The 27,095-nt window shown below is 37.5% G+C and overlaps 1 protein-coding gene across 5 annotated transcripts in view; it reads right to left on the reverse strand.

Annotated features, from left to right (window-relative positions):
- ZMYND11 (zinc finger MYND-type containing 11) overlaps positions 1–27,095 on the reverse strand; it is a 99,318-nt gene that overhangs the window by 20,083 nt on the left and 52,140 nt on the right. For 2 of the 5 annotated variants that reach the window (XM_060782560.2, XM_060782561.2), the window contains exons 3-5: positions 15,373–15,532; positions 11,295–11,339; positions 6,336–6,497 (exon numbers count right to left, since the gene is read on the reverse strand). In XM_060782560.2, coding sequence (XP_060638543.1) covers positions 6,336–6,497; positions 11,295–11,339; positions 15,373–15,532 — 367 coding nt within the window. The remainder of the gene's footprint in view (positions 1–6,335; positions 6,498–11,294; positions 11,340–15,372; positions 15,533–27,095) is intronic. The other 3 variants (XM_060782563.2, XM_060782564.2, XM_060782565.2) reach the window with 3 other exon arrangements.

Consider the following 27,095-nt stretch of genomic DNA (forward strand, 5'->3'; position numbering starts at 1 on the left):
TCCAGAAAAGGAGATTCTACTTGAACATTAGGAAGAACTTCTTGACTGTAAGGAGAGATGTTCAACAGTGGAACTCTCTGCCTTGGAGTGTGGTGGAAGCTCCTTCCTTGGAAGCTTTTAAACAAAGGCTGGATGGCCATCTGTCAGGGTTACTTTGATTGTGCGTTTCCTGCATGGCAGGGAGCTGGAATGGATGGCCCCTGTGGTCTCTCCCAACTGTATGATTCTATATTGTACCTTATTTAGGTCAAATCTTGGGAAAAAATTACAGTTGTAGTTTTTACTTAGAACCTAATATAGGCTCTAAAATAAAAAAGGGGGCTGAATCTCTTTAGAAGCTCAGAGCTTTGCTATCATCAGTGTATGATGTAATTCACAGAGATGTTTTCAAATCTGAGGAATAGAAAACATATGCCAAAAGAGTACTTTGAAACCCAAGAAGCTTTGTAGTAAATGCTTGGTATGGTTTTCTTAACCACAATTTCCTATGTTGGTTTCTAATGTATGAAAGTTGTTGAATATCTTGGCTGCAATTCTTAGGCCGCTGTCTCCTACAAACTACTGAAGCTAGTTTGAGTATTGTGGGGTAAATCAGATCCAACATTATTCTAAAATCGGCACTAAAGCAAAAATGGCCTTACATTTTCTGCAACTGCAAAACATAATTTGACAATACCTATTCAATTCTCAATTCCAGCTTTTAAAACAAGGGGGCTAATTATGGTATGAGCAAAAACAATGGTGAAGGAAACTGGTTGTTGTAAGCCAACATGTCTGTCTGAAGGACAACATTTTGCCCACTAATACTTTAAAAAACACCACCGGTTTTATAATTTTGCCTCTCAATTGTCAAAAATCACAACAATGAATCAGTAGATTCCCCCAAGTCTACACCGGTAATATAGTGCTGTTCCATCGTGCATTGAGTTCCCTTCCAGCTGTCATCTAGCAAGAAAGGATAGTTTGGGAATGTTGATAATACATTTTGTGCATAAGCCAAATTATTCTTTTCCAAATGGTAGTTCATTTGTTTACATTATTTTTGCATATTTTCTTTTCTATGGGGGTTCACAATTCTCCTGCATAGCAGAAGTAAATAAATCAATAAACAGTTCATGTTTTAAAGAAATATGTTTACTCCTTTGAGCAGTGAAACAGAAATAAGATGTATTAAAATAATGTAAATGTGTACTCTGTGCTGGGGTGCTAGCACACTGTTGCAAAAAAAAAAAAGCCCTTCCAACTTTAAAATGAAACATACATTTCAGTTTCCATACATTTGAATACATTCTAGAAATAAGAAACCAGAAAAACTGAATTTTCACACTGGCAGTATTGTTCTGATAGAAAGTTCTAATAACTAACCCCTAAATGCAAGGAAGTTTGTTTGGGGGCCATCGCTGGGTCACACCTGGATCCATTCAAGGGAAGCAAGTGTGAGGGGCAAAAGAGCTCCCTTTGCCCCTTTTGATGATAGTTTATGCTGGCAGACATTTATACTCTGCCAAAGTGCTTTCTAGATCCAGACTCTGGATAATTTTCTTGTACCACTAACATGCTTGTAAAAATACATCTAATCCAGCATGCAATATTGCATTATAAAGTTCCTGGCAAATTTCTCTGCAGTCAACAGAATTACATGTGAACACTCTTGTGCTGTTGTCAGTAGTCTATCCATCAGTGATTATTCTGTGCTCATGTTGCATACATTTTGCAAATATCAAACAATAGCAGTGTTTCAGAATAAGATTAAGCATGTCAAATAAAGTTGTTCAAAGAATGTCAAACAAATAACAATGCTCTTTACAGTCCAACAGTTGTAACATGAATTCCACATGGCCTTTAACGCTTTGGTGACATGGCTTAAATATCTCCAAAGCATGACTATTGAAGAAAGACAGAAAGGGGAATCCAAGTACTAAATCCCTTTTGATATTATCCAGGAGCAATCTTGCCACAGGGTTTAAGATTCTCAGCATTTTTGTAAAGGGAAATATTCAGAGTTCTTGCTGATAACTGCACTTCAACAGCCATGCTCATGTTGAAAAAGCCTACCATAACTCCAATCAAATATATGCAGTTCCAAATTTCAATAGTTTTACATTCATAGACAATGTCTCTGCTGGACCAATTGAGTTCAGGCCAGAGCATAGAAACTGCTTTACATGGTCTCTCAGGGAATATAATATTTTAAGCCATGTTTCAGGCGGAATTCATGATACTGGTTTTTTTTAGAAGAAATGTGTTTGTCAGATGGATGCATTTCAGGGGATATAGATGATTTTCTGAATCATTCTCCAGTGCATGAGGTTTCAGAGAGTGTTTTGCCTTAGTGAGCTTGAATTATCCTCAGTTGAAAGGTTGCGGCCATTATTATTATTATTTCTTTATTGCTGGTAGTGCAAGAAAACCTGACTGCCGTCACACAGTGGTGTTAGGCTCCTTTATTGATTTGGACAACACTCAGAAAAGTCAAAAGCCTGAGATAATCTACAAGTTTCTTTTCATAAAGAAAATTGGAAAGTAAAACCACTATTGGGTCATGCCAATAAAGTGGGAAAACATGCTCATAAAAGGGGGGTAGATCTTAAGCTGATTAGAAGAAACAAATATTTGTATATTTTATTCCCATCCTGAGTCTAAATAAAGACTATTTTTTTAAAAGGAAGTGTGTGAACCTGGAAGATCTAAGGGATGAGTGTAAAACTGATTTGATCATATCCCAATATGGGATACTTAGGACAAATATGAGTTCCTTATACAGGAACTACTGCAAAAAGTGGCTTACCTATTTATGTCCAATAAAATTTTCAACTTTTACTGAAAGTCCTAAATTGTCTCACATTTCTGGGCAGTAGAAAAAATGAAGTGAAATACCCTCTATCCTCAAATCTGCTTTATCACTAAGATCTTTCCCCAAATTTTACTACACAGGTACACTAGTGCTCCCAAACAATTCTGAACATGATCTCAAGAAATAACAATGCCTAATGCAGTGCTGTGTCTTCATGTTATAAACATGCTAGATCCTATTGGATTTTGGAAACTAATCAGGGTCAGCCTTGGTTAGTACGTGGATGGGTGGACCTCTGGGTATTCCTTGCTTAAAAAACCCCTATGGAATTAATGAGGCACTATAAGCCATCAGGCAATCTGAAGGCAGACACACGTACACAAGGTAGGGCTAGGTGTATCTGAGTCTAGGCCATTCCTGCTCAAGGGAATTTTTATGTATGCTATAACACGTACAAAGATTATCCTGCAAATGTTTGTTGAATCATACACTCCAAAGGAAATAAGGAAAAAAAAATATTATGCTAAACTTTGAACAGCAAAGGTCACCTTTTTGTTCCTTCAAACTTTGGCATTCAATACTGCACATATGTACCTGCTACAAGCTGCATTTAGATTTTCATATATGCACTTTGATAGCTATTACTAATGGACGAAACTAGACATAACAGTGGCAGAATCTGGATCATGTTGAATTCTAATAAAATGAAGGATGTTTTAGAAAGCATCAAATCAATCAGAGGAGAAGGTGGAGAGGAACCCTTCTTCTGTTTCACCTAAAAACATCTTCTCTCTGTCCAGAGAGGTTTGTTCTGAATGTAGAATTCCCCGAGGAAAGAAAAGTTAGGAAGGAGCATTTTCTAGGGGAAAATATGGCATAAGTAGGAACAAAATAACTATACATTATTATCATTTATATCATGATGCATCTAAGCTCAATAATAGCCTTTACTAATTCCCAAGTCAAAAGTTCAGAGGAGTGGAAACTTGGAAAGGTAAAGTTGGCACAAGATCACTGTGAAAAATAATAGAAACCCATTTGGTCATTTTACAATTTATCTGCCTCCTATCAGAGAAGTAGAAATGTCATGAAACAGTTTTTAAGGAATCTGTTGTTGGCTTTTCAGAACGAAAGAGCTTGTGGTCCAGTGATAATGAAATCTGGAGAATATAACTTGAACTCTACAATAAAGTTAGCCTAATGATCATGTCTATAATATGAAACCCACACCTGCAAATTTCAGTGCCAATAAACCAGTGGTGGTATTCATATCTTTCTGCACCAGCTGTTCCTCTGCTGAGTAGCGACTGGTATTTGCCACCATTAAGTAAAGCTTTTCCGAATATGCTTGTTGCTTCACTACTGGCATATATACTAGGACACCAATGTTAGGAGATGCAGCTGGCCAGTTTGAGGTGGGATGCCAAGTGACTTGCAGAAAAGCCTGCATAGAGTTGTTTTGCCAAATGGTACACAATCATGATTCTTATTCTCATTTTCAGGGCCCCACAATATATTTCTTTAATTAATTTATTTTGCATTTGCTGCCTGATGATAATGAAATCTGGAGAATGTGTGGTCATCCCTTTAATTATACTGACATTGCTTTGAGACATACCAAAAAGAGAGCCAGCTAAGGAGCTACTGCACACACAATGGACTCCATGTCTGATTTTACTACATGAACTCCCAATGCTACTGTTCGATCTCTCACTTCTAATAGAAGGACTCTATTTACACTGGAACTTTAAAAAAAACATTACAAATGCCCTTTTTAGAATAATCAGTATTGGAAAATGCAATGAAGCTGGCAGGCAGCAAAGTGGATTAGTATTCTGCTGGACAGAAGAAGATGAAAAGCCGAATAGAAAGGAAAGTATATGGGACCTGACAGCCCCATTGCAGAGTGGGCAACTTCCTTAAGATTGATAGCTGGCTTGTGAGGGCACATCAACAAGCAAGGCAAAAAAGACAGAAAGAAAGTGTGTTTGGAAAGATGTAAATACAAGGCAGAGAATGGCCGTTGGCAAAGGTGGTAGAGGACTTTCTCTGCTCAGGAAAAACTCAACAGGAGCAGAAATAAGGTGAGAATAATCTCTTTCCCTCCAGCTGAGGAAACCCAAAGCTCACACTATCCCCATCCTGCCCTCTCGACATGGCTAGATTCATGTTAGTACATTATGCTAGCACTTGTACTTCTAATGTTGTGCAGCAGCGGAAAAGGGAAGGCAGACGCTGCCTTCCCTTACCAGTACTCTGAGCAGACTATTTCTCTAATGCATATTTATGGTCACCATGTCTGTGATTTTCATCCTCCTGTGGCCACTGCTTACACTTGCATATGCCCCAAAACAATTTGTGCATGGTCTTTAAGTTGAAAAATTATGCTGGACATATTATGAAAGTCAATTTTTAAAATCTAAAAGTGGCCTGTAATTTCAAGCATGAGGATGCTTTCTACAGCAGAAGTTACAAAGACTGCTCATTCACACATTCCATGCTTTTCAACACATCTTCCAGAAAAGTATGCTATGCATATTTTTGTTTAAAAAAAGGTAAATGGGAGAAGCAAAAGGGAAATCCATTAGATTTTGCATATATGAAGTTCTCTCTCTGTCTCCCTCCCTCCTTTCTCATCCTTCCCTGTTATACCTATGACTTGTAGGGTGAAAGAAGGCACCCAGAAACTAACAGATGAGTGGATTTTGAAAAACTAAGCGGAAAAAAGGAAAATTTTGATTGAAAAGTACTTTTTTATGGCAATATTTTAAAAAGTGTGATATACAATGTTTGAATAAAATTGTTTCTCATGGATCTCAGCCCACAATATTATATAGCATTTATAAACATCAGTAAAGCCCAGAAGATAAAATGTAAGTATTTTCATATGGCATAATGCAAACCTTCTGGAGTACTTACTCAAATATGCACAGAGTGTTTAAAATTCTTTTTATATTCAATCTAGTCATCTTCATTTATGGGAGAATCCAAAAACTAACCCAAATCTGGATATGGTTGGGCAAATGTCAAAAGAACCAAACATCCAGGAAAATGCAAAATAGAAAATAGCTGATTCATATACTTCTGTGTGTATTGTGGTTGTGTATGTGTGGATTCCCTGGAGAAATCTGATTTGTGTCCATAACAGCAATGCACCTTGAACTGAATTGAAGTGGGGTTGTTCTGGTATTAAGATGAGACAGATTGCCCAGTTAAGGCAAATATCGGTTGGGAATGATTTGGAGATTCGCTTGGGCACTTCTAAAATTCCAGATTATGGCACTTTTTAATTGTTTCCAGGCCAATCCAGTAAAACATTTGCTCCAATTGTTGTCAAAAGATGCTCACTGATTACAGGCTCTGAAAGATTTTGCCCAGGCACATCCAGATTTTATCACACTTCTGGATTTGCATTTTACACATGCATTAATACTGCGATAGGCAAAGCTGATTATTTCTCCTGGCCAGAAACATCTTCTAGAAACTATAAATAACAAATACCAAGCCTCTATTCAGCACAAGAAAGCTCAGAGGTACTCACCCTGCAAACTGGGCATTGCCAGTGACTACTGCTGTCTCTAAGCCTGAACTCATCAGATAAACACTTGGAATGATACACACGAAAACACAGGTCACATATCAACACCTCTCCAGGAAAATGGCATTCAAAACAATACCAGTCATGAGTTTCTGTTTCCCAGTCCTACAAAAAATACAAAATAATTTGATAGAACATTCTGTCAATATCTGAACAGCCAAAAACATTTTACATTTCTGATACTGCACCTCCTTTGTGGATTTAAGTCCAGCTGTTTTCAGGGGGACATATCCAAATCCCATAAATAAATTTAAGGAATCTTAATAACAGAACACGACACACTTTTAACCTTTCAAGAACTCAGGCTTTAAATCTTGTTTTAAGAGCATCTGGTTAGCATCACAAACACAATAAATATGACACGATCCCAGCCATTCAGAAAAAAATACCCCATTATTAGAAAAAAAATGTTCTTGCCATGCATAATAGAATCTTTGTATTAATCCCAGTGACCCCGTCTCCTTGAAAGATGATGAGAATACTCCTACTGCATTACATCAGTAAATTGTAATGCCTAACCTTTTGCCATCCCATTAATAAGTTCCCCCTTGCAATGGACATAAAGATAGGGATCCTTTTCTTGCTGTTTGAAGCAAAAGTTCAGAAGGGATCTGAGGACTGTCCTAGTCTTAGGTTTTTAGAAAAGAAAGAAAAGAAGAAAACTGCTACTCCACAACCAATTCTTCTTCAGCAATTACGGCTTGTCCTTTAAAGTATCTATTTGTTCTATAAATGATCTATAAATAATATCCCCTAATGGGTACTACTTTCAGAGACAAGACAGTTGCCAAGCAAACAGATTGGTCTGGGGACAGTAGGTGTGGCGTATATCCATGACCCTGGGCCATGGGCAGTGTGGGGGCAAGGTTTTAATGTTTTACAATTACTTGGAAAGCTTATTGTTTTAGAATACATTTTCCAGATTCCCCTTGGCAGCATGGTGACTGGAATAAGTATTAAAAATAGCTTCTCCAAGCTTTGAACTGAATGTAATAGTCAACTTTAAAAATTCTTAGATTTTCACTATGAAGTCTGACCCACTTCCCCATCCACTTTGGGGTCTCATCTGCCATTTTACAGGGGGGGGGGGTTGGGGGGAGGGGGGGTTCAATTTCAATGCTTCTTTCTATAAGACAGTTTGCCAAAGGTTTAAGGAGTGTTCATAATAAAAGTATATTTTTAAGCCGACCCCTTTTCCTTCGAATGTGCACAATTCAGCCAAAATAAAGTATCCTTTAAAACACTTTGCTTTCAAGGAGAGAAAGTTTAGCAATGAAAGAATGAAATGTACCCCAGTGATCTTCAATTGCTAATCTCTATATATGGACTTCATCTGTATTCAGAATCCATATGAGCAGGTCAAGTTAAGCTTCTATCTGGTTTAACTTAATTCCCACTGAAATAAACTTACTGAACCACACTTAACAATGCTAGGTAATGTCTACAGCATTCAGCTTATTCATAACAGATAATAAAGATTCCAGTTGGAATTTTGAACCTTATACCTACCAGGACAGCTTCATGGGGAAGCTCCACAAACAGGTGCTTGGGAGGCAAGATTATAAATAGTGTCTGTAGAGCAGCCCAATAGTTAAGAAATGTACCCAAAGCCTCACACCTACACAGACGAAGTGCTGAGGTTCACTTCTCATATGAAGTAATGCTTAAATTGGCAAAATGTTTACATTACTTACACTAGCTAACCAGTATTTTTCATCAGATATAATTTTAGATCATTCTTCTAAATTTTTTGCGTTGAATTCAGAACTATGTTAATATTTTTCTATCACTTGTAGTTTTTGCGATGAGGCTAAATAAATAATTAATGCATTTACACACTGAAATCAATAGAATCTCATTGATATCAGTGCATAAATGCATTAATTATTTGAATAGTCTTGGCAAAACTATATGTGATAGAAACAAAATTAACACAGATCTGAATTCAGTGCAAAAAAAAAAAAAAACTCTATAAGAATGACCTAAAATCATATCTGATGCAAAATACTTGTAGGCTTGTGGTTAATTAGAGTCTATCGATATTAGTGTGTAAATCCATTGATTATTCAATTAGTCTCATCATAACAACTACATGTGATCAAGAAAAAATAAACGCAGATCTGAATTCAGCACAAAAAACTCTATAAGAATGATCTAAAATTATATCTCATGAAAAATACTTGTTGGCCTGTAGTTAATTAGATTCTATTGATATCAGTGCATAACTGTATTAATTATTTGATTAGCCTCATTGCAAAAAATTACACATGATAGAGAAAAAATAAACACAGTTCTGATTTCAGCACAAAAACTTCTATAAGACTAATCTAAAATTATATATATTGGTGGTGTTTATATTTATGATGGCAGATTTGAGGGATAAGCTGATATTTCATTAGCACTTTAGGAATAAGTGGGGAGTCCCATTCACACAAAGATGCTGTAAAGGTTTGTATGAACAATTGTCACCTTGGTATATAGCATACGGCTGTGATTTCCATGATGGCAGGCAATCTGAAAGATGCCTCATATAGCATATATATTCAGATTGGTTAAATGTACATGTAAGGTCCTTGCAATATCTGCCCATGGACTCAAACTGGTCATGAGGATTTTGTTGCCCTGTGTACTTTTAAAGCACTGTTGTGGTAGCCATCACCAAGTGTAAACAGCTCTTTAGAATTCTATTTTTTGTCTTTAAAATATCAAAACTTTAAATTATTTAAATTATTTTTAAAGGACTCAGACTCATAGTATTAAAAGGCAAAGAAATATGCAATTTGAGCCATACAACTATAAAGTAAATATGTAGACTTCCGTTTTGATTTCCATTATATTTTCTCAGAACCTTCCTAGGAAAGTATATTGAATCTATAACTCACTAAGCTATTGGATCAAAATACCTTTAAAAGAAATCATTCTACATTTGATATATGTTTAACAAAGCTAGCATAATGTTAACTTAAATTAGCGTTTTCAAGGCACACACCTTATTGTATGAATTTTGATTAATACTCACCAGTGGAAAAAGCCAATTAAACAAGAAAAAAAAAAAACCTAACCGGAAATCTTTCTGTATTAATTCACTGAAGTGAAAGAAAACTGTACAAGAACCTTGTAAAACTCCCATTCATTTTAGAGGGGTCTTATGCAGAAGAACATCTAGGTGGACTCTATCATCTAAACTCATGCAATTAGATAATAAACAACAAAACAAGAAGATAAAATTGCAATGGCCAAGCCACTAATGGTATTTCAATCATGTAAATCAAATTCCTATTAGTGACAGAGATATATGTAAAACTGTTGTTACTAACCGCTATTAAGTTGACTTCAACTTTGGTGACCCTCTGAATGAGAAACATCCAAGTCACTCTACCATCAACTCAGGACTTGCAAACTCGGCCTTGTGGCTACTTGATTGAGTCTATCCATAAGCTAGGCTGTCTTCCTCTTCTCCTACTGCCTTCTACCTTGCCAAGGATTATACTGTCTTCTACTCTCTCTGTATAACTGCTGTGGAAAATGAAGGTAGATCTTTGCTGTTCAGTCCAATTCCTCCCTTCTCCTGGCTGTTTAATAATTGTAACTGCCCTCACAGGGCTTGACTGCTGCTAGGATGGGGAATTCTGCAGAGCTGTGAGCCATGCGTGGCCTCAACCACAGATTATAAGGAAATCTCTTGTAGTATCTTCTAGCTTAATTATGTTTAAGCACTTTTTCACGCCGTGTCCTAACAAACAAGATCTAACTAACTCAGGTATGCAGCAAGTGGTACACTCCAGCTTCATTTGCTGCAAAGCTCTTGCTCTGACGTAACCTTTTCTGTTTATCTGGACAACATACTGGGACTGATCCAAGTTTGCAGCCAATCATCACCCACACAGGCAAAGAGTATTATCTTGCAGCACAGGCTGAATTGATCCAGGTTACTGATACTCCAAATGACAGAGTAACTTAAATTTGAGCATCACTGTATTTAAGAGTGTATTGATAATCAGAAGTTATTCACAGAGATATAATCCAACTATGCTCTTCATAAATGCATTGTTAACTCAATGGCAATATGTGCATTTCAAAAGATTTTGATCATTGAGGTTTAATGATTATTTCTGGAAATAGTTACAAAGAGAGGTGAATGGGCACAGCCATAACAAAGAAGGAAGAAGTTGGAGGGCACACTACGTATGTGACCCAGGGGATACAAGACTAATCTGACTGCCACTTGTTGGGACCTTGTATTTCTGATATGATACTTCATTAAAAACAACAACAATAAAACAGATAATTAAAACATCATGTTTATAATTAAAATTTAATAGAATAAACAGAAGATATGTAGCAAAACTGAGGCCATTAAAATGAATGCTAATGGCAAACAGGTGAAAATCAGAAAAATGTCTCATAGTAGATATCATGTGTATTCTCCATAGAGATTTCAAGGTCCTTATAAAATTTGTGTACATGATTATCTTTAAGATAATTTCTTCATACAATACATGACATATTTCTATGACTTGACTATCTCCTTATGAACTGATGGAAAATACAATACTTCTCAAAATGTAAAAAGAACAAAAAAATCTCCTTTGCACTTGCAAACACTACCACCAGGTGTCATCATCTACTCCTAAAATAGCGGATAAAAGGGAAACCATTGCAAGTTCATATCTTGTGGCAAAACATGTGAGCAACCACTTCCAGCTCCCCAGGAGGAGGAAGAAGAAAAAATTAAGCATCTGACTGTACTGGCCAAATGCAGAACTGCAAGGAACATGGATGATTAACATTATTCATACAATGACCTGAACACTGAAGAAGCAGTAATCTAATCTATCCTACTGTACAACAGAAAGAAACTATAACAGGAAATTAAGACTACATAGTGCAAAAGTTGTTCACCTTGATTTTTGCTGTTGTCCGGGAGAAAGGCTGCATACTGTAGGCCTTTCAAAATAAAGAAAACAAAAAACACACACATGGTCTCTGTACTGGAACCCATCTGAGGTAAAAAAAATTGAAACATGGAGATGGGGAAAGCACTATTACAGACAGCATCCCAGGCACACATATTTTCCCAAACACCTGAAATTTTTCTGGGGAATTAAATTAATTAGGAAAACACATTTGAAGAAGCAAAGAACTAATGTCTAAAATTATTCAGCATAACAGTGGAAAGAAATATCTACATGACAGGTCCCATTGTGGTATCAAACCCTCGAGAAATGAAAGATGGTATTCCCTTTATTACGCATTATCAGAGACCTACTACTCTTCATATTTTGTAAATAAATTATGCTTTTGGTTTGTTGCTATAACTAACTGGACAAGTAACAGTACCAGCTGAGTAACTATGAAGCAAATCAGGAATTCCTATGTAAGGAAAAATTCCCCAAATGAGAAAATGGGTGAGAGTCAATGTACTAGCACACAAGTGGAAGCAACATTGCATATCTCATCTGATGCCGTGGCATGGACAGTTTTGACTCCAAAAGACGTGGGGTGAAATTAATATGATATTATACCATGTGGCTATGCAAGGGAACTATCAAATACAAGTGTCCATAATTTTATGATTGTGATGCTATCCCTTAAAAAATATGGCACAACACACTACAGTAATTCTTCGTTTTAGTTTAACTTTTCACAAATAAAATAGAACACAACCATTGTCGTATTCAGCTTGGTTAATCACCATCCATTATTCATTTATATCCCACTCTACTTCCCCGATACTGAGTCAAGGTGGCTTACACAATTAAAACAAATACATGTGATTGCCAGTGGGTTTCTGAAGTGTCAAAAGGCTCCCTAAGGTATGTGTTCCCAGACTGCCTTTTTAAAAAAGCAGACATGTTCATTTTGAAGGTGGGGTTCTGGATGTGCCACTGAATTTTAGTAGCGGAGCAGCAGGGAGTCTGGAAGGTGTATACAAAAAAATTGACTGATCTTGCCTATTGCTGCTGTAAAAGAATAACTGAAAGTGAGAGCTATTTCCCATGTTAGAAGAATGTTCTTGTATACTACTTTTTTCTTCTTATACTTGCCTACAAGACTTCGAATTATGGGAAGCATAATTTTGGTGCTTCCATGCAAGCACCAAAATGCCATGGAAATTTATATTTGCTGTGGAATCCAGCATTTCAGAAATATCAGTTCACTTTTTTCTATATCTTATATGGATAAGAATATGTGCAATGCCTATTGAAATCTACGAAACATGAAATATTTCAAAAGATTATGAGGCAGGGTTTCAATTTCATAGAAAGCACATTTACCTTCCTTTGACTAGTTATGGTGTAAAAGTATGCCAACTAAGAAAACATATGGGCAATTTGTTTGACTTCTACTCATTATTAATTCTATCTTCTCAATAAAAAAAAAACCTATTAGTGCAAAATACAGACAATCCTGACTATAAATATCTGGGAGGAGTGCCATAAGCACCACAGTTATGTGTAACAACTTCAGTACCATTCATTGCAAAGTTCAAGCATTTTGGTCCAAGTTGGTATGGTATCATTTCAAAACATCTAGATTTTGTGAACCATATCTCTCTATAGGTTTTTGGGCATCTATTTCTTATGGAACTTACTACTTTTTATGAAACTAGCTTTATTTGAGATTACTGCTTTATCTTTCAAGTGCATAATTTTATTTAACAATAGGATTTTATTGTTTATTTCTTGAAGAACCCTTTCCTTTGTTGCTTACTTGTAAAAATGGTTCTTCAAATGATTGCCTGTGAACGCATGCACATAGATTTTCCTGTATAGAGCAATCTTAGATCATTCTAAGCTAAGCATTTTTAAAGGCAACCCCAACATCTCCTATGAGCATAGCCTTTGTGTACCTCCCTCTATTCTTTCTATTCTGTGTCCACTCCCATTGTAACAGGGAACATTTTCAGGAAACAGAGGGAATAGAGGAAGTCAGTCTAAGTATTTAAGCACTGGACATATACACTGAAGAGGGAAAGGCTAATTAGTTCTCACCTCCAATACACAAAATTGCTCAGGTCTGGGAGATTCCAATTTTTTTTCTGTACAGAAATGCTATCCATGAAAAACTTTATTTTGCAACTTTCAGCAAGTCTCTGGTATACTGATTAAAATACTGCAAGCATTCAGATTTAAATTAAAGTTGAAATGTGTCTGAATTTTGTTTTTAAAGAATGCTCCAATTAATATGTTTATTTTTTTCTCATTTTGTTTATTAGTTCCAGCTGGAGAAGACCTATTCAATTAATTGTTGAATAGTGACTCAACAGATAAATAAATCCAGTTGGTCTACTCTAGTAAAGATTAACAACAGGATTTAAATCACTATCAGAATTGATTCACAATTTTTTTCAGCTTCAAGATAAACTGAATGCAACAACATGTAAACCACAGCTGAAGTTTCAGGCAGTATGACCTAGTACTCTCAATCTGATAGAAAAGTCTTAGGGCATCTAGCTGATTTTGATCTCAAACGGCCAGACAGAGGTCTTGGGCTCTTCTAATCCATAAGACTTTAAGACATAAACTGGCCACTCAAGTCCTATTTCTATACCCAATGAGCCTCCCAGCAGTAACTCCTGTGATGCCATTCATCCAGGGCCCTTCTGAAAAAGAATGTATGAACAGACATCCTTCGTCAAAGCAATTCCAACAATGACCAACAGGGGCATTTTATGGAACAAAATGGACATTTCCAAATGATGTGACATTCCTCCTTCCCTCCTGCAGTCCCCTTAAGCTATACATTTGATTTAAATAATATGGATGATCCAATGAATCACACTGCAGTTCTGTACACTTATGGTTTTCTAATGGCAGATGAATGGTGTCACATTAGCAAACCACTTTTAAAACTCAGGAGACTTTCTGCAAAAGCCAGTTATGCAGCATGCTGTTGAAAGGGAGAGGTGGGTTTGTTTGTCAGTAATTGTCATCTAATGCTTTTATTCCTTAAGATAAGCCTTAGCTAAAAATGTTGTTGTTTATTCGTTCAGTTGCTTCCAACTCTTTGTGACCTCATGGATCCTTCAAGGTAAAGCCAGTCACCTCAAGGACAACATCCATGCATCTTGAACTTGGTTGGCCCCTCTTCCCATTTTCTTCCATTTTCCCCAGCATCATTCTCCAAGTTTTCCTGTCCTCTCATTATGTGGTCAAAGTGCTTCATCTTTGCCTCTAATATCATTCTCTCCAGTGAGCAGTCGGGCATTATTTCCTGGAGTATACTGATTTGGTGCATATAAACAATGTCTACGCTTTTGCATTAAAAATGTTTTCATTATGTCACCCCATTTTTATGTCTCTTCATGGATTCCCTGTCTTTTTAGGATCCAATGGAAGTATCTTATAGTAATTCTTAAAGGCCTACATGACTGTTTCCTTGATCTTTTCCTAGCTCAGGGTTTGTATGTCCTCCCCTCCTCCGCTTTGTTTCATCCTTTGTGCCCTATTGCTTCATACCCTTGGAACTCTTTCTCAAAATATCTGCAGACTGCTCCTACAAGCACTGTTTTATGTCTCAGATAAAGATTGCTTTGTTTTCTAGTGTCTTTGGGATTCTATTTTAGTTTTACATTATGTATAACTAGATAAATTTGTTTTGCTATTTGTATTAGTCCCTTTATTGTCACATATTCCCCTTTTTACCACATTGTATGCCCGATTGTCTGCTTGTATTGTCTGTTTTTGTACAGTGGCAGCACGCTGAATAAATTATTATTATTATTATTATTATTATTATTATTCATCTTTAACACTCTAACCCATCATTAGTTTGGATCTAAAACATTATAGGTTGAAAAATGAACTTGTGATAGCTATAAGAGACCATTAAAGAAATTAGTTTCCTATAAAGTTTGACATTTAAGAAGCAAACTCTACTAAGGCCCCTGTGTGCTAGCTGCTAGTTGGAACTGCTAATAGCAGATCGTCAACATAACAGGAAATGTGATGTAAATTCTTGCAGGAAATATACTCACAATTTCATCTCCGGGCAGCCAGTATCCTTCTTGCTCAATACCAGCTTTTGATCCCTTACATCCCACTGTCAAAGTTTCAACAACAAGGCCATCCTTCACTGCTAAACTAAGTTGACGTGTGGTCTCTTTGGGATGCATACCATGAACCCGAGACATATACCTGTAACAAAACAGAAAACAAGTACTAAAACATCCAAGACACACACCTGTAAGAGAACAGAAAACAAGCACTAAAAATCTTAACATCTGCATATACTTTGTGGTATACATTTGGCTCTCTACATTCATGGTCTAATACTGTATTTGCAGTTCTGATCATTAGCAATCTTGCGTTACTCCTTAACTAGATCAAGCTCCTCCCTCTTGCGCCACCCCCCTTTCCTTCTGTCTTGTCAAGAGCATATGGGGGCATGTACACATTCAGCAGCCCCATCCTCAGGAGGTGGGAGGGAGAAAGTAATCCCTGACACCACTGCACCTCCCTTACAAAGATGGGGCTGCTATATGTGCCATGTGAACATTCATACAGCATCCCCATCGTAAGGAGGTGGATGCAGCAGTGATGAATTTCCTCCCACCAGCCTCCTGAGGATGCTGCTGATGTGTGAATGTGCAGATGGCTCGGGGAGGGATGCAGTGGCTGTGGGCCGAGTTCCCGGTGGTGCAATGGGTTAAATCCTCGTGCCGGCAGGACTGAGGTTCAGAGGTACGAATCTGGGGAGAGCACAGATGAGCTCCCTGTCAGCTCCAGCTCCCCATGCGGGTATGAGAGAAGCCTTCCATAAGGATGGTAAAATATCAAAACATCCGGGCAGCCCCTCAGCAACGTCTTTGCAGACGGCCAATTCTCTCACACCAGAAGCGACTTGAAGTTTCTCAAGTCGATCCTGACATTAAAAAAAGAGGCTGTGGAGCGAGTCATGCTTTTTTGTACTGAACAGAAGCCATGGTGCTCTGCCCCCACTATTCAGTATTTACTATTTTCCCACTTTTGTGGGGTTCCTGTTTCTCTAACTCCCACAAATGTGGAGAGCCAATTGTAAAAAAATATCTGGAAACACTGTGATTTTTAGCTTCCTGTTTTGATTTTCACATTGCTTAACATTTCTTATTTGGTTCTTAATTTAGATATTTATATTACACCTAGGATCTCAAGCTAGAACACAAACATTTGAACAATGTGAAATTAGGAAGAGTAAAAAATAATTTAATCACATTGGAAATATATAAAACAGCATGATAGATTGTTACATAAGTTAAACCAGCTTAAAACCATAAACATCTGCACACAGAAGCTTTGATACAAAAGCAACAGACTGAAGCAGTGTTTGCACAAATTAAAGAGAAGGTGTTCCACAAGTAGAATGCCATAGCAGAGAAAACCTCCTTCAATCTTATCACACAGTGTATTTTTCTCCCTGATGGAACACATAGGAGGGCTGCTTCTCCAAGACTTCATTCCCACAGCAAGAACTTACAGAGAGAGGTTACTGCTTTATACATTCTCTAACTAAATCAGTTTGTCAGCCTAAATGAATCTGTGCTCCATATTTGTTGATAGATAGATTGATAGATTTAAGATTCTTAATTTCCCAACTATACATGACCAACAGTGTTAGATTCTGTGTACCAACTCCCCCTGAAAGGGTCAAACAAAGTATTAGGATCCGTAGGTTGTGGGGGGGGGGGGGGGTTCACACTGTTGTTTATAAACCTTCAGAAAGGTAGCATGGTAGTTTTCCCAACAGGCAGCACCACTACAAAAACCAAGCACAGCAGTTCAATTAGGAACCATTTAGAGAAGGAAGAGATATGTATTGTACGGAATGACACCACCACAGAAGTTTCTGCCTCTCTTTGTATTTCTTACATAAAGATTTCAAAGAAACTACACCATATGTTAGCATTAAATTGTCTTAGAATACTAAAAGTGAACCAGATCTTTCAAAATGTCTGACAACATACCAACAGAAGCAACAAAAACCAGAGGGGAAGAACTGAATTTGGAAACTCAGTCTTAAAACTTTACTGTGAGGCATATGTGTATCCAAATGAACATCACAGAATTCTAGCCTCTGTAATAATACATTTTTACAAATAACAATTTTAAAATTCCAAATATTTAAATTCATTGATGGCTTATGCCTAATATTGTCATACATTTTCATGGAAATTGAAGTTACCTTCCAGAGATAACTTTCCTGCAGGAGAAAAAAACCTAATCTGGAACTAAGCATAAAATTCAATCATGCACTCTGATAACTACCAGGCAAAGCTACATGCAATGCTTGCATAGTGGGGGAGAAAGAAAATAAACCTAGCAAGCCACAGGTTGCCTTATCTGGCACTCAGAAAAGAACTCAGCAAAATGATCCTGACTTGCCTGCTTGGCTTTGAGCAACTAGAATCTGTCAAGCAACTGACTTGAGAGTAAATGTTTTCAATCTAGAACTTTGATTCTTTTTCTTTCTCTCTACTGATTTTCCCAATGAGTGACCTACACAGAGGTAATGGAGCATAAAAGGCAAAGTTCTTTTTGATGTAAGAGTCCAAATTATATTGCCAAGGAAGCCCATTTCTGATTAAGAGAAAAATTCTACACAGCCTATTAATACAAGAAGTTGGCTTATGTTGCTAATAGGCACAAGGAACAATCTTGCAAGACTCACAGAAAAGATAAAACAACCCCCCCCCCCCCCTTGCTGTTCTTTTGAAAGACCTGATGAGCCTTACCTTGAAGAAAAAAGACTAACTAGTTATGCTATGATCATGTTCAGCCTCTGGTCAACAGATTGGGAAAGGATATGCTGTTTTCCAGTCAGGCAGGAGACATAAAACAAATATGTTTGCAAATAGGTAAGCACACCTCACAGAGACAAAGTTAATTCCCCTAAGATACTAAGTAAGCCTTAAGTTGGCTAGGAGGCTGAAATAATCTTCAGCATCATAACGTCACAGAGTCAAAGGACATTAATGATAATCTCCACTAGCTAAAAGAAAGACCTGTCTGCTGAAAAAAGGGGGTTCTTCCCGATAATTTGCTTGTTAAATTCCTGAACTGGCCAGATAGAGGCTATCCACCCTCAAGGTAGTGAAGAGACCAAGAGAGAAATCTTAGACTGCAACCCAGTGCTCTAGTATTTATAGCTCAGTCTTCTTGGGATTTACTCATCTGCAAAGAGAATAATACAAAATCTACTTAGATTAGTACAAGGCTGTCCAAGCAGAATTCTTGGACAAAGGGATAGACCTGTATAAAAGACGCAATACAAATAAGCAACCATTCCTCTCTTGGTTTATTTATTTATTTAAACCTAAAACCCATTGGCTGTTCCAATGTGCCTTTTCAGATTAGGAATTCTCCCAGTACCAAATCCTAGAAGCCCTTTAGTACCAAAAACACCGCACACTGCACACCGCACTTATATCATAATCCCACACCCCTCCGACTCATCAGCACTTTTAATCTTGTACCCCTACTTTGGCCGACTCAGTTTTTAATAATGTCTTGTCGTATTGCCATTGTTATTGTTTTTCTGCTTAACTGTTTTTATTTGCTAGATGTTGTATTGTTGTATTGTGTTGGGCTTCGGCCTATTGTAAGCCGCATTGAATCCTATGGGAGATGCTAGCGGGGTACAAATAAAGTTATAATATAATAATAATATAATAATTGCAATTCTGTACCCATCTACACAGAAGTAAAGCATTTTGAGCTGAACGGGAATTACTGTAATATAATGTAACTGTGAAGAAGATCCCAGATTCTGTTTTCTTTCTCATATGAGAAAGTTATACTCCCCCAAATTTCAAAACCTTTACAGATACATGCATATTTGCATCAAGAGCAATTCAGTCTGACAAGAAACTCAGTCATTGTGAAAGTGTCTTCTTTTATTTGACCAATTCAATTTTGTGATCTGGCTACACAATGTTAACAACCTTCTACTGCAAATCAATTTTAGATTTATTAACATTATACATTTATATCCCGCTGTTTTACCAATAATATGGTTCCTTGGCCAGGTAACAATAATTATAAAAGAAACTATTTGAAAATCCATAAAAAGAAATTGTTATCACAATTTAAAAATAGCATTCAGTCAGTTAAAAACTACCTTGAGATAACAGAAGAATTTCAATGTCAAAAGGTTCTTCAGAAGAAAAATGGCTTTGCTTTTCCCATTACAGAAGTAGAGAAGCTGTGTCCCTTTCAGCAGCGCCTCTTTATTCAACAAATTAGTGCAAGCAGAGCAAGGAGTGCAAGTGCTGCAGGAGGATCTATTCTGATTATTTGCAAATTCCATTACACATCTGTACATGCAGGATTCTGCATGGAGAGCAGAAACATATCCACCGAATATGTTTCTGCTCCCCGTGCAGAATCCTCTACCTGCAACCTATCACAAAAGATTAGCACAATAGAACTCATTAACAGAGCAGGGAGTTGACTCAAGGTTTCTTTTAAAGTAGAGTGTTCCACATTTCTTTTAAGCACAACAGAGAGATGAAAGTTTCATCAATCAAAATACTGACAGTGATCCCAAAATTGCAAAACTGTGTATAGGTTGGACATCCCTTACCCAGAATTAAGAAATGCAAAACACTCCAAAATCCAAAATTGTCTCCATGGGTAGCTGAGACAGTGACACCTTTGCTTTCTGATCATATACACTACAGTATTAAAAATGTGTGTTTATTGATTCAGTTACTTGGTGACAGGCATCATGGACTAGCCCATGCCAGAGCTTCCTGTCAGCCATCGCCACCCCCAGCTCCTTCAAGAACAGCATCCCTCCATCTTGCCCTTGGTCAGCTCCTTTTCCTTCTATTTTCCCCAACATCATTCTCTTCTCCAAGGTATTCTGTCTTCTCATTATGTCGCCAAAGTACTTCATCTTTGCCTTCTAACATCTTCCCTCCAGTGAGCAGTCGGGCTTTATTTCCTGAAGTATGGACTGGTTGGATCTTCTTGCGGTCCAAAGCACTCTCAGAATTTTCCTCCAACGCCACAGTTCAAAAGCATCTATCTTCCTTCGCTCAGTCTTTCTTATGGTCCAGCTCTCACATCCATACGTTACTATGGGGAATACCACTGCTTTAACTATTTGGACCTTCACTGACAGTGTGATGTCTCTACTCTTCACTACTTTATCGAGATTGGTCATTGCTCTCCTCCCAAGAAGTAAACGTCTTCTGATTTCCTGGCTGAAGTAATCTTTGCACCTAGAAATACAAAGTCTGTCACTGCCTCCACATTTTCTGCCCTTGTTTGCCAGTTATCAATCAGCCTGGTTGCCATAATTTTGGGTTTTTTTAAATATATATTTAACTGCAACCCAGCTTTTGCACTTTCTTCTTTCACCTTGGTTATAAGGCTCCTCGGCTCCTCCTCGCTTCCAGCCATCAAAATGGTATCACCTGCATATCAAAGATTGTTAATGTTTCTTCCAGAAATGTAAGCTCCAGCCTTAAATTCATCAAGCCCTGAACATCGCATGATGTGTTCTGCATACAAGTTGAATAGGTAGGGTGAGAGTACACAACCCTGCCATATACTCCTTTCCCAATCTTGAACCAGTCTGTTGTTCCATGGTCTGTTCTTACCGTTGCTACTTGGGCATTATACAGATTCCTTAGGAGACAGACAAGGTGGCTTGGTATCTTCACACCACCAAGAACTTGCCAAATTTATTATGATCCACACAGCCAAGGGCTTTAGAATAGTCAATAAAACAGAAATGGATGTTTTTTCTGAAACTCCCTGCTTTCCTCCATTATCCAGAAGATATTGGCAATTTGGTCTCTCATTCTTCTGCCTTTTCTAAACCCAGTTTGTACATCTGGCAACTCTCATTCTATGTATTGCTGGAGTCTACCTTGCAGGATCTTGAGCATTACCTTACCGGCTTGTGAAATAAGTGCCACGGCCACTCCACCATGACCTTCTCATCTTGGGTGTCCCTTCACAGTTTTGCTCACGGCATCATTGAAGTGCTCAAGCTCCAGCACCATGACAAGGTAACGATACTTTGTAGGAGGTATTGAGAATACTGTGCATAAAATTACCACCACGGTATGTATACAGAAAGATGAATATGAAACATAAATGAAAAGACACTGGCTTTGTTTGACCATTTGAGAAGGATAGCCTCATTCTAATCACTTGCCTGACACGCCACAACCAGATGGACTGCAACCACGGAGTATATGAAATCACTGCAAATAGTAATTCACTTATAAATACAAGGATTTATGTGTGGATTTGTATAGAGAGTTACATAGCAAATGGAATTAAACTAAAATCAGCCTGATGCTTCTGTAGAAGCTGCTGGCAGACCTAAGAAGTGATTCTGTTTGTTCACGTTTTAAATACCTCCAGCAACATGTAACCTCATGCAATACTCATTATCTGGTCAATTCAGACAGAATAATTTTAATGTAGATAAGGATTGCTTGTTCCAGTGATTAAATTCACCACATGTTCTCATCAAACATTTCATTAAACAGCTCTGGTCCAACTTACCTGTCCAAACGTATCTCCCTCTATGACCCAGTTCATAGATTACCAGGGAGATCCTGCTCTCAGCCCCACCAGCCTCACAGGTGCGGCTGGTGGGGACGAGGGACAAGGCCTTAGCAGTGGTGGCCCCACGGCTGTGGAACTCCCTCCCCAGTGAGATCAGGTCACCTCCCTCCCTCACCTTTAGGAGGCAGCTAAAGACCTGGCTGTGGAATCAAGTGTTCGGCCCATCATAAGAATATTTAAAGTTAGAGTGGAAGTTGAAAGTGCAATAACCCAGGACTGTTTATGGGCAACGGCTATGTCTCTGTGTGATATGTGATATTATTTTATGTGATGTGTTTAATGATGTTTAAGGTTTTATTAGGGGACGATCGATTTTAATGTTTCATACTGTTTATATTGAGGGCATTGAATTGTTGCCACCACTGTGAACCGCCCTTCGGGGTTGAGAAGGGCGGTATACAAATATTGCAGATAAATAAATAAATTTACAACTTGAATTGTTAGACTGAAGATTCCATCTACATAAAGCAAGCAACTAACTATGTCACTGAGCTCCTCTGCAGCCATACCTTCCTCCTTCATATGCCTTATTTTGCCACCTACAGGGAAATGGGTAGCGGGTGAACACAATTACTTTGCTTTTCCTCATTTATGTGTATACTTCAAGTTGTCTGTCGACTGACGGCGACCCACGAATTTCATAGAGTTTTCCTAGGCCAGGAAAATTCAGAGGTGGCATTGCCAGTTCCTTCCTCTGAAATATAGCCTACAGCACTTGGTATTCACTGGCAGTCTCCCATTCAAGTACTAATCAGGGCTGGTCTTAATTAGCTTCCCAGATTAGGCAGGAACTGGTGCCTTTCACTAGCTTTTGTAATTAGTGTAAATTTGCATGTTAGCAGAAGGTAACTATAGAAGATATGAAGAAGGGTGGAAGGGGGTGGGTCAATGCATCTACTAACAAATAGATACAAATGTTAATTTAAATAAAACACTTCTACAAGAACACAACATCACTATTTCTTGCCCCATATCAGTGGTGAAGGGCTGAACTGTTTGAATAGGAGTTTGCTTAAGTGAAGTCTGAAGAAAATGAGAGTATCTATTTCTCTAAACTCTGTAAACACAAAAGCTCGAGATTGGTAGCAATGATTTTAACATGGAGACTTCTCTACGATCAAACTTGTTAACTTGTTGCTTCATTTGTACTCAAGAACACATTTTTTGTGGTTTAGCCAATATTCAGCTATTCAACTAAGGGGCAAAGCAGAGTATAAATAAAAGTAATTCTCATATTTTGAGTTACAATTGCCTGGAGGTGCATGAACAATAGATAAGGCATACATACTACTGAGCATTGGCAAGAAGATACTATGGCCTTTTGTACAAAGCTTGGGACAGTGGCTTTTTGGACTACTTTGATCAATGCAGACTCAAAAATTCTGGAGAGAATCTTGAAAAATAGTCTTTTGAGAACTGGTTTGGATGTCCTTTCTGCAATCATTTTTTTTAATTGAACAAATAAAATACATGGTTTTAACACTACCTGTGGCAGAAATCATTTCCATGAATGTAATTGCGTCTTTCTTGCTGGCAAAAAATTAACATTCTGTCCACTGGTCTGTATGTCCAGTTGACATACTATCCATGTCTACTCTTTGCTAAGCCTCAAGGAGTTAAACAGTGTCCATTCTCAGATTCATGGTTATAAGACAAGTTTCAAATTGTTTTTCTTTGTTTTAATTCAGCAGTACAGTACTTAAATGTCAAATATCAAAAGTGCTCTGTTCAAAACAACTGGTGCGTGCCTTTCCACTGGGCAATATTAGACTTAGCTACAGTGCCAGCTCCTAATTTGGAGGATCCCTTGGGAAGATGCCTTCCTCAAATATGATTATTCACCATTTGCACCAGTTGTCATTACCCTTGACTTGCCATATCCCTGTGACTTCGTTTTGCCCAATTACCTAGGCAGAGAGTAACTGGGCAAAATAGGCAAGTTGGCCTTTGTTGGGAAAATGTAAACTAAGATGATAAAAGAGAGAGAGAGAGACCAATTGAGAAAGGGAGCAGAGGAGGAAATTTTTCTATGTACGCTTCGTATTTCTGAATTGGACTCCTGAATTATTGCACAGGATAATTTCCAGGTGAATTGTGATGAATGAATAAATGCCCTCTTCCATCTCTGAGATGTATTCTTTATTGACAAAGGAAAAATACACTTTGTTTGAGAAACTAGCACAAAATATCTCCTCATTTTCAGGCTTTAAAGCAATATGGTTTACAAAAGATTGAACATTATTATGATGATTTTAAATAAATATTTCTTAAATACGAAGGCCAGCAAAAAATCCGACCCCACCTCCTAGTGGTGCTGGCTGGATGACCAACCAATGGGGCAACAGTCTGCAATGATAAGTGGTGCAATACGCCAGCTGCGGTACGAACAGTTGTGTCAACCTGTCAAAACCACAAAGGTTTGAGGAATGCCCAAAACAAAGCCTTGTCGAAATGACAGGCAAAATGGACCCTATGAATCCATCCGACAAATGCTTAAACAGGAAGTGATTTTTTTTGTGGACAATATAAAGTACTATATTCTACATGAATTTTAATTTTCATCAAGGTCAGACATATTACAAGATGAGACCGTTCTGCCTTTTAAATTGGTTTCTGAACCTGAAGGTATGTTCCTCAAATTAAGGGCATTTAAACATATTAGAAGATTAGCCCAAGGTGGGTGGAATACGCAGTATAAGTGACATAAGAAAAAACGTCAGTACTAACTTCAAAATTACTAGATCTTGATTTTTTTTCATTAACTACATTGCTCCTTCATTATGCAAATCCTGTATTAAGTGTGAATGGTATCTGATGGTCTGGAGTAGGGCTGCCATATGTAAAGATATGTTACAAATATGAGTTTAGCTTCCATGTCATCATATTTCATTCTTCAACATTCTACCTATTCAGCCTGTTTAATGCTCAACGTGCTGAATCAGTGTTCTTAGAAAAATGTCTTTTCTATGAAGCAGATGTTGTCCTTCCCTACAGGCCCAGTTCACATGGCAAACAAAATGAAAACCAAAACCAGGTGGTTTGGTTTCCAAGTAAAGTAAATAAAAATTTAAAATTATTAGAAAGTAAAATTAAACAAAAAGAAAAATCTATTTAAGGGCATGAGATGCAAGTAGCAGTTATTATATTCTGTTTACATTACTGCTCCACTTCAGTGACTAAAATCAAACTACTGTCAGGTTTGTTTTAGAAATTCTTTTTATTTTGTATATAAAGTCCAGTTTATTTATTTATTTATTGCTGTTATTACACTAAAAGTGTTTCACAGCAAATGCAAATCTACTAAGAAAAGTATCACATTCCTAACAACTTTCCATAACATTCACTATAAAAATGAATAATCAAAACTGTAACAACCTATTATGATTAAGAACTTAATCATTAATTTCAATAATCGACACAACAGTACTCACTTCCTAAGTTCCTGCAATCATTCTACCCCCTTAAATATTTATCTCCAGCAGTATAAACTGCTAAGCTTTCTGCTTCATTAAGTCAAATTAATAGTAAAGTAGGTCTCCTATTAACAGATTTATCCCCCATTAGTGGCATGCCTTGTTCTTTCACGGCAAATACTGTTCTGGAATCCTACGGAGGAAACTGGGACAGTAGCATGATAAGGCACATTGAGAGAAACAGCTTTTGAGATCCATCCACCTTGTTTCCCTAAAGCAGCTGAACAACTGTATTCAATTCTGTCGTATTATGAAATTTTTTGGACGGCAGCTCCTTTGAACTACATCAACTAATCGTGACTTGTGTGATTCACAACAATATTAACAATACTGTGACTGCAGCATTATCAGATATTATTAATTTGATCAATAATAATTTTAATGATTTGTCCAGTAACATGTCCATAAATTGCCAGCTCCATTCTATTTTTTCAGTCTGCTGACAGAAAAATAGGGAAAGGGTCTTTCTGAAGGTATTTTGGTTGGGTATTCTGCATGAAGGCATTTCTCCTTTCCAGATATGCATGATAAATGACAGCTCCGCAGGTAAGTAAAATAACCATTCCAACACATTTCATATTGTATTAGAACAATCCAGGCTTCTCCCAATTCTAGTGCTATTTTCATCTGAGCATGAAGATATTTTCTGTCTCATGTACATTCAAATCTAGTACTAAATCCTACTTTAGTTCAATGAAGAATTCACCGGTCTGAAATAGGGTGTTCGCCAGAGTAGTGCCAATGAACTTTATTTTTTTTCTTTCAAAACTTCTTTGATAGGTGGGTTTTTCATATATGAATATATTGGCCACTAATGGGAAGCTCATTTTTTCATAGTGGGAAGATATGTAGGCATTCAGTGAAGGAGGTGAGAAATCCATTACAAGTCTTTATAGCACTATATTCCCCTGAACCAGTCTCCTCCTGCTCTCAGAAAGCAAGGTTGGACCTCCTTAGGATTTTATAAGAGGCCATTGGGAATACCAGGAATCTTTAGGCAGAGCTAGGAAAGAATCCTTCATGAAGCTGTGAAGGCCAGCTGCTATTCAGAGTTGACAATACAAGGCCAAAGGGTAGTGTCCCACAATGCACAGTGACAAAACACATTAGATTGTCATCACTGCACCATCAGTGTACATCAATATGTATAATGTAAACTGAACAGTGTACATATTACAAAACATTAGCAAAAGTTGCTGGTTGAAGCAGAAAGTGCTACTCTATCATATGCATTTACACTGTATGGCACCAGGACGATATTCAGACATGGTTTGGCATTACAAAAATAACCAGTTATGAGCCTTAGGCTTACATGATCCCTCCTCTCTCACAGAAGGGAAGATCCAAAGCTTCCATTCCCAGTTTGTGGCAAATCACATCCCATATGATCAAAACCCACACAATTATGGTTTATCTGCAAAACAAGCTCATAAAATACTACAGGATTAAATTATCCTTGTTTGTATGAAAATTAGCTTATGCAAAGCATAACTGTCCCAGTTTGAACGAAATGACAAACCATGGTTTGTCACTAAATAAGAATGAAATTAAACATCTAATCTTTCTTCTTTGCCAGTATAGCCATGGGATCTCTCCAGCAGTCCATGAGAAACTGATTGACTAGATTTGAATGTACATGAGACAGAAAATGCTAGGATCAA

Source organism: Anolis sagrei, chromosome 6 (assembly GCF_037176765.1).
Source record: "Anolis sagrei isolate rAnoSag1 chromosome 6, rAnoSag1.mat, whole genome shotgun sequence".
Lineage (NCBI taxonomy): Eukaryota > Metazoa > Chordata > Lepidosauria > Squamata > Dactyloidae > Anolis > Anolis sagrei.